This window comes from Palaemon carinicauda, chromosome 38 (assembly GCF_036898095.1).
Source record: "Palaemon carinicauda isolate YSFRI2023 chromosome 38, ASM3689809v2, whole genome shotgun sequence".
NCBI classification, from domain to species: domain Eukaryota; kingdom Metazoa; phylum Arthropoda; class Malacostraca; order Decapoda; family Palaemonidae; genus Palaemon; species Palaemon carinicauda.
The window spans coordinates 23,483,505-23,493,003 of NC_090762.1; the positions used below are offsets into that span (position 1 = coordinate 23,483,505).

The 9,499-nt window shown below is 34.8% G+C and overlaps 1 protein-coding gene across 1 annotated transcript in view; it reads right to left on the minus strand.

The window, feature by feature from the left end:
• Positions 1-657: 657 nt before the first annotated feature.
• The window catches only part of LOC137630261 (glutamate receptor ionotropic, delta-2-like), a 10,990-nt gene continuing 2,148 nt past the window's right edge, over positions 658-9,499 (minus strand). The window contains exons 2-7 of the mRNA XM_068361713.1: positions 8,845-9,087; positions 8,252-8,379; positions 6,566-6,687; positions 1,998-2,229; positions 1,604-1,749; positions 658-792 (exon numbers count right to left, since the gene is read on the minus strand). Coding sequence (XP_068217814.1) covers positions 658-792; positions 1,604-1,749; positions 1,998-2,229; positions 6,566-6,687; positions 8,252-8,379; positions 8,845-9,087 — 1,006 coding nt within the window. The remainder of the gene's footprint in view (positions 793-1,603; positions 1,750-1,997; positions 2,230-6,565; positions 6,688-8,251; positions 8,380-8,844; positions 9,088-9,499) is intronic.

Genomic DNA, 9,499 nt, shown 5'->3' on the forward strand with positions numbered 1-9,499 from the left:
AATAATTTATGAAAGGGCAAAGGTTTTGCATGCTGACCTTTTGGAAAATGAGCCAGGTATGTCAGTAGACTTCAAGAGAACAACAGGCATTTATAGTAGTGTTGTAGGACATGGTGAGACTGCGAGCTTCGATGTGAAGGCAACAGAAGCATTTGTGTCTGAATTCAAAAGGTTCATAGGAGTCAGAATCATACATGCTGTAATAAGCTTTTAATTACAACGAGACCAGTCTGTTTTGGAATATATCCAGGAGGACCTTCATTGCTATAAAAAGGAAGTCAGTTTCCAGTCTCAAGACTGTCAAACCCAGCAGTTCTGTGTTAATGCCAACAGATATTGCAAAATCAAACCTCACCTGGTGTATCACTTGGTGAATCCAACCTTTAAAAAGTTTAAGGCGAGTAGAAGCAACTTACATCACGTGGAGGTCAAACAATAAGGTTTTAGTGACACATTTTGTTTGTGGAATGACCGGGTCAATGAGGTTTTTGTATGAAACTTGGTTAGCTGTGTTAATTACGTTGTGAATTGGTCTAAGAAAATAATTGGCTACCGAGTGCAAAAAAAGGCAGAATCCTGGAGGTTTTCCGATAATTTTGTCTGACAAAAAAATGCCAGAAAATTATATCATGCAACATTTTAGGATTGATATTTATTCTATAATTTGCATAGAAATTTAATAGTTGTACGAACCCTGTCCATTCCCGCAGAATTTCCATCAACAAAGCTCTCTGATCTGTCTTCATGATTAAACAGCTTCCATGTATCTTTGTAGATCCCACCAGTTGCTTCCTGTAAATTTACATTTGAAATATGAGCATTTATGATTGATTAATTTTTATAATTATATAGGCTGAAATGGCCTTGGATGCCCCAGTGCATGGCTTGAGGCCTAAATCTTATATTCACAATACAATTAAATTATTGCATTTCATTATGATATACTAATTTACTTTATAATACCATACATTTAGTTTTGTTTAGTTTTTCGAACAGTATTCTTTGCTGTTTTAAGACTTATTTTTGCTGAAATTCAGAAAAGGGGAAGTGAATGTTCATTCAAGGAATTTTGGAGTATTGGGAGGTGTAGATCCTCAGTTAATATGGCAGTCGCAGCCTTATTGGATAACCTGAGTGCACATTATTAAAAAAAGGCTTGCAAATATGAAGTAACTGGGACAAGTTTTTCCATAGTGACAAAACGCAGATATAAAATAATTAGGACGTGTTTATTTTTATAGTATCAAAACAATTGTGAAGTAACTGTGACATGTTCTTTCATAATTTAGCGAAAATAAAAAACACTTGAGGCATAGCACAGAATTGAACCTTAGCACCTTTGCTAATAATCTAGAAAAAAAAATCAAGTCTACAGTAACCAATGAGGTGGAAGGAGACTTGAAAAGGCACCAAAGCTACGTTGCCATGGAGCTGAATGACCACATCTCATAAATACATCCATTTCAATGGACTGATTAAGTAACCATTATTAAGTTCTGACAGTATTGCAACATCTCAAGTGTCAGTTCTTTTACTTTAAAAATGAGGAACTTCTAAATTAGTGAATTTGACTTCCAAACCCTTGTAGTGAAAATGTCCTTACCTTGAAAATGTACTCATTCGCCGAATCTTTGAGGACTCCAAGCGTAAAGCCTTCACCTACAGCCCTAGGAAGATCCGTCAGAGAGTTAACCGGGGTCTCATATTCGGGGACTGCGAGCACAGAAGTTAGCATTCCAGAATACAAAGCTGGAAAATTGATTCATATAAAGATTAGTTTAATTTGCAGCATGGAATTTTAACATTTATGGTTAAGAGTATTTGACTACGTTGAAACAGATTTTTACTCAGCCTAGATAAATATGAAGCCATAAAGTGTGCAATACAGTCCAGTGGACAGTGCTAGTATTGAAAGTGATAAATTGCTTTCCTTGCCTAATAGGCTATTGCAAATGCTTAAAAAAGGGAAACACATACATTGTATAAAATTTATTTACCCCATACAATAAGGTTGAAGAGGAACCAGGTGTAAAGAATGAATCTTTGAGGCCATGTCATAACTTTGATACGATTTCCTTGGAGGACGAAACTGCGATACATATTTAATGAATACCACTGAAGATCCCATTTGGCGTCAGTCTTAAATTTCATATATCTCAATGACACATTTGATTGGATGGCCATAATTGGTCCTATGGCCAAGGTAGAGACTATCAAGCATATCCAGACCTGTCAAAAGTAAATGTATTCTGAAGTAGTTGTGGATAGCCACTTGGAAAAAACTAGCAGTATTTTGTGCGCCACATCTTGGTACTAAGTAGTCTTCTCACTGTATATAAATAAAAAGAGCTATGCCGTCATCCCTGTTTTCCTAAACTAAACTAAATAATGTAGCTTTTCAGTCCCTTGAGCTTAAAATACTTTTTCTGGACCTTGGTGTTGAGAGAGGTGTAGATCCAGAATGGTATTTTTCCTTTTTCTTTTATAAGAATACCAGATTTCATTTCACCTAAGTTGTCTTGTTTATAGTCACATGTTAGTAAGAAAAGATTTGTTTGCACTTGCTAGATAATTGGTATTGTTACTCCATTAGGTAAATGTGTTTGTGGTAGCTCTGGACCTGATTATTTCCAAAAATTCCATAACTCCCATATTATCTAAAATTTTAAACATAGATATGCTGCAGGTAATCATCTGTTCTTTAGCTTATAGCTTGGATTTTCAAAGGCCGTGGAGCATGTGATGTTCTTCTCAAAACTCCAAAGATGTACAGAAATTCATTGCTGTGTTCCGGAAACTTGTATGAATTACCTTGATTTTAGTGCATCTTTGTTTTCATACTTGAAACGTATGGGAGTAAGAAGATTTTTTTTTTTTTTCATATCATTATTGAATTTTTAAGCAATAGTTGTTGTTGATGGGCCCCATTGTGACCTTAAGAAGGTAATAATTGGTATTCCTCGGGGGTATTGTTCTTGATCTTTTAATTTTCATACATTATATTTATATGTGGGTTGGCCTTGAAAACAAAGCTCATTACATATGCAGGTGATGCTACTCTCTCTGCATCAGTTCCACCGCCTGAATGTAGACATACGGTTGCTGAATCCCTTAACTGAGATTTTGCTAAAATTGGTGCATTGCGCAAATTATGGGAGCTGGAGTGGAATCCTAAAAAACTCCTAAGTATGAAGAATAGTGACTCCTAAACACCTAGATCTTTATATTTACAATGTATGCTCATTTAAAATTGTAGTTGTGATTCTTGATTGCAAATATACTTTTAAGAGACACATCGTCTGTTTCTTCAATTACACAAAAATAGGCATATTGAGTCTTTTGAAATTTTCTATGATCAATCTTTCCTGAGGAAATGATTTACTTTTTCATTCTTTCATGTTTTGAGTATCGTTAACCTATCTGTTCTTCAGCTGCGGACGCTCATCTTAATTTGTTTGACAGAAAAGAGTGGAGTAGGTTATTTTCATTATCCATAATCTTGATATTAATCTCTGGCACTGTCGTTCAGTTCTTTGTGCATATTGCATAATTTTTTTTTATAATTCTGACCATCCTTTGAATTCAGATCATCCCAGACTACACCATCCTGTAGGATAGATGTTAGTATGAATGCAGTTAATTCTAACAATCTTGCCTTCTCCATCATAAGGATTAGCACTGCACAGTATTTTAGAAGTATTATTCCATCTGTGACCAAATTGTGGAATGATCTTCTTAACCTGTTGGTTGAATCGGTTGACCTTCAGAAGTTTATTCGTTATTGCTCTATTGCCTTTCCTCATTGGGATAATTTTTTTTTTTGGTTGGAGCCCCTTGGCTTATAGAAACTTGTTTTCCAGCTATGGTTGTAGCTTGGCTAATTATAGTAATAATAATGTTACTGCTATGCTGGATAAATGCCTTTTGAAAAGTGAGAAAAAACTGTTAAATTCGTGATTGAATTATGAGTTACATACGGTTAAAAATATATTTGGACATTCTAGTTAATTAAACTAGCAAATTTCTTTTTTACAGTATGCATCCAATTAATTTTTTTTTTTTTTTTGTGAGGAAACATCTGGATATTAATAAGCTCACAAAAATAAAAAAAAATTAATTGGATGCATACTGTAAAAAAGAAATTTGCTAGTTTAATTTTTTGTGATCAGTGACTCAAGTCGTCTGTGTACTGATGGCATGCATCATTACCTCCGCCTAGGTTATGTTTTCAAGTCGGTTTATTTATTTATTTGCCTGTGTGTCTGTGGACAGGATTACGTCAAAACTACCACAGATCGATCTTAGGTCATGGACGACCCCAATAAAATTTTGGAGATGATCTGGATTCTATATCCGGATCTACATTTTTCACAATTTTACAGATTACGTCAAAGCAAACTGACGGATTTTGACGAAATTTCCACCACAGATAGATCTTGAAAAATGGACGACTCCATTAACTTTTGGAGATGATGCGGATTTGCATTTTTCACAAATTTACAGATTACGGTAAAACAAATTTAGATATTAGATTTTCACAAAACTTAGCAATGGATAGATGGTGTGCTTCAGATGAAACCATGAAATTTTGGAGGTGATACGGATCAGAATCGCTATTCACCTCTCCTGTAGTCAGCATATGAAAGGTGGGGGGGGGGGGGCGATGTCCGTAGACTTTGGTTAAATGTAGGCATTATTAATTGGCGGAGATCTGAAATCTTTGATTGCTCTTGTTTTAAATTTTGATGTTTTTATTTTATTTTTTTTCATTATAGAAATGCAAAAGTGATATTAAATGCTTGAAACCACTTTTATAAATCTGTTTCACCAAATAGTTGGTTTTTCGAAATACCTTTGTACTTAATTTTATTTGTTTATATGCATTACGTGTATATTACTCATTTCATATTACGTTGGCTAAATACTAAAATGCATGCATTGCTTATAGGGTAAACTAATCATAGTGGTAATTATATTGCTCACTAACTAGTGAAATATGTTTTGAAGCTGAATATTCATTAATTCAATCATTCAACCTGAAAATTTCCGTTTGTATTCAGTTTCAAGTAGTTAACAACTGCTTTGTGGTGTTTTAGGCCTTTTATTGTAACATAATTTATTCTAATTCAGTAAATTATACAGTCTTTGGCTACAGGAATGTTGCTTTCAACATTTATATATATATATATATATATATATATAAATTTCTACCTCATACTTGGGATCGAACGCTGGCCCCTTCTAATGAAAGGCCAGGTCGAAACCAACCATGCCACGAGAGGCCATAAATGAAATCGGAACCTAACACTACCCAGCTGTCAAGGATTTACCTGGCGAGACATCAGTCTCTTACCAGCGAGTTTTACCCAATTTCCCGGCCCACCACGTGACACAATTGGTAGTAATTCATTCAAATTACCCCTAATGAGTCAATATGGATAAATATCAACACAACATCATGTTCAAATAGAAATAAATTTCTACCTCATACTTGGGATCGAACGCTGGCCCCTTCTAATGAAAGGCCAGGTCGAAACCAACCATGCCACGAGAGGCCATAAAAGAAATTGGAACCTAACGCTACCCAGCTGTCAAGGATTTACCTGGCGAGACATCAGTCTCTTACCAGCGAGTTTTACCCGATTTCCCGGCCCACCACGTGACGCAATTGGTAGTAATTCATTCAAATTACCCCTGATATTTATCCATATTGATTCATTAGGGGTAATTTGAATGAATTACTACCAATTGTGTCACGTGGTGGGCCGGGAAATCGGGTAAAACTCGCTGGTAAGAGACTGATGTCTCGCCAGGTAAATCCTTGACAGCTGGGTAGCGTTAGGTTCCGATTTCTTTTATGGCCTCTCGTGGCATGGTTGGTTTCGACCTGGCCTTTCATTAGAAGGGGCCAGCTTTCGATCCCAAGTATGAAGTAGAAATTTATTTCTATTTGAACATGATGTTGTGTTGATATTTATCCATATATATATATATATATATATATATATATATATATATATATATATATATATATATATATATATATATATATATATGTGTATATATATATATATATATATATATATATATATATATATATATATATATATATATATATAAGATGTGTATGTTTGTGTGTATTTATCATGTTAAGTCTTTCACCTACAGCAATTTTCAGTAAATGCTAAAACTATTGGGACCATCAGTTATTTTAAGAAAAGATTTGTATTATCCTCTACCTTTTCGTTATTCCTGAAAATGTTGAATTAACCTACGAAATATCTACACATTGTGAGTCGGTCAAAGATCAAAAGTCAGCTGACACACTACTATGTACAGCTGGACACAAGACTCTCTGGCGCACCTGTCTACGAAGGAGCACTCTGTTACACCTTTACTGCACAGCGAGTAACCAAACAGACACTGTAAGAAACACAGGAACTCGCAGTGCAGTAAGGTTGTGGCTGGGTGCACCTTTTCAGTGCGAGGTGTACCAGGAAGTCCTGTGTCCATCTGTACGTGAGCCTAAGACGATTTCTACAGGAAGGTATTACAATGTTCCCACCTGTAGAGTGAATGGTGACAGGACGGCCATGGCTCGATTCTTTTGCTTTGGGGCTCTAGAAAAGATGCCTAGTGATCCTCTCACGTAGGGGTATGCGAAGTCCACGGCTGTTTCTCTAAGGTCTGCAATTTAGGAAATTGAGGAAGTACTGTAGATCTGTTACTGCTCTAGTTTTAATGGAAAATGCTTTTCAAAATGTTTTGATGCTGTATATATATATATATATATATATATATATATATATATATATATATATATATATATATATATATATATATATATATATATATATATATATATATATATATATATATATATATTTAATGTATACTCACTAATACAGTTCTTTGACTTCTGCAGCCATTTGCATATAAGCACCAATTGAAATAAAATTTTAGTTTTATTCAGGACTTGCAAATTGCTGTTATTTACTTATTAGTTGGTTTGTTGACTTGAAAGATATATCAATAAAGAACAGTATAAACAGTTATGTATTTATAGATATAGAATGCCCCTTTTTACTGAGGTAACGTTAGCTAATGCAGAAGCTGATATATTTACAATACAGTATTTAGTTGTGACTGTGGTGAAGTAATACGTGTCTGAATCTTCTGTCAAAAAGAGTTGAAAATCGAGTATATAAGAGGAATCAGGATGAATTTATGAGTACCAAGGCTTCGAAGAAGGCTGAATGGGGTCATTTGAGAATGCTGAGGGTTGAGGATCTTCGGATATCAGCGGGTTCCTCGTGATGTCCAGAACTGACAATGCTGTTATCCTAGGGTCCTTTATGGTTGGAAACGGTCTTGAGGAACAATGTGGTGGTAGGTTGTTATTTTATTATTATATATTTTTTTGCCCTTTTCCAATTAGTGATGTGATGCATATTTCGAAGGGCCGGGGTTAGTGTCATCAGTGCACCTCACATGGAGTCCAGTAGGCAGTATTTACGGGTAAAGACTCGTAAATACTGCAGTCACTTGTTAGTTTGTCAGTATACCTCTGTTTCCCCTCTGCCTTCCTTCTATGTTGTAAGTCCATTTTTACCACAGTTTTATTTCATCAATGTGAAATAGTTATTCCTCAGTTGCATTAGGTTTTGAATGACCTCTCTAGAATCAGCACTGGTGCAAATGTTCCAAATTCATAAACTTTACTCATAGATTGGTGATATAGTGTTTTCACTTGCATGCTAATTGTGCTTAGTTCAATTCCTGAATTTTCCTCGAGAATTATCTTGTTATAGGACTGTACTTGTTGAAAATCATTGAAAATTGTCTTGAGCGTTTAAACAAGTGGCTCTTATTTAGAAGTGTTTCAATGCTTCATGAGTTTTGCTTTTTGTTCTATGTGCTGTACATCATGATTCTTATCAAAGAAGCCTTTTTCGCTATTTTTCTTCACAAATTTCAAGATAATATTAGTTTACATGTCAGTAGCAGGTGAGTTCTTGAAAGCGTTGACACTGTATATTTATACATGTCAACGTGCCTGTGTATTACTGAGAGGTAGTCATAGTACGATTTGAAACGAGATAAGAATAACCGTTATATTGCTATTCAAAGTAAGATAAGAATAACCGTTAATTAACCGTTTTAGTGTGATTCAAAATAAGAAAGAGTAACTGTAATTTGACCGTTTTAGTACGCTTCGAAATAAAATAAGAATAACCGTTAATTCGTTTACTTGATAAAGCTATAGAACAAGTGGAGAAGCCGACTTCTCGCCTAGCAGCCATTCCAACCATTCCAGTCACTGTTCCATTTGGCAGGGGATTCCCATAGGTCTTGTCAGGTGGATATACTGTCTGGAATCTGTCAGAGAAAGGGGAGTTAGTATAAATGTTCAGTGTAACTTTTTATTAATTCACATGAATTTAAACTTCGACGTCTGCTCTTTGCTTTACGGTGTTAGAACTGGAGCTTGTCTTTCTGATCTTTCATCAGGTCTAGGGCTTCATCTATTACATTTTCCTTGATCTCCTTATTTATTAATTTATTTGTTTGTTTATTTACGTTTTATCTTTAACTGTCCGTAGACCAAATTAGGTTCGACAATACTTTTAACTTTTATTTTTTTATTTGGGATTTTTCTGTATCCTTCCTGGCTATAAGACCCACCATGCATCTTTACTTCCTTTAACCTATTTCTTAATTCATAACACCACTTAAATGAATAAATTAACCAACTGATGAATCCCATTTCATGTTTTCTTCGACCAAGCATTACATATGGCCAATTGGACTTTCTCATAATATGATAAATGATTTGAAACTTACGTGAAATTGAGAGCTTGGCTGAGCGCTCTCACCATGGAGATGTCTGTTCCCGACAAGGGTTCGACGCTGCCGTCGTCATATTCTCGTCCTAACGTACACAAGCCGTAGTTGCTGACGACGGACACCTTGAGAAAGCGTCCGTTCATGTCCGTGTATAGGTGTTGATCATCTCTCCTCGTGAGGTCATGCAGTCGCTGTATGGTCTTAGGCTTTTGAAAGTCGATTTGACCTCTGTGGTGAAAGCTGTAAATATAAATGAACTGTGTATCAGTTCATGACCTAATATGGGAATACTATTAGCATTATGATAAGTATGATGAGCGGTATTTGATTCCATTTTGTTAGGAAATTGGCTAGGACGTTTTATATAAGACCAGCAAAATTTAGTACATGACTAAGTTAAGTTTGCAATGATAATGTTGTACTAACTAACCTTGATTGAGAAAAGTTGTGAATGTCTTTGTTTTATGAATTGGTTGAATGAATATATATATATATATATATATATATATATATATATATATATATATATATATATATATATATATATATATATATAGTTGCAACTTATTTTTATTGGTATCAAATAATAACGACGTCATTGGCCTTTAATATCAAAAGCCGAAAGAACTTTAAATCAATGACGAAACACGAA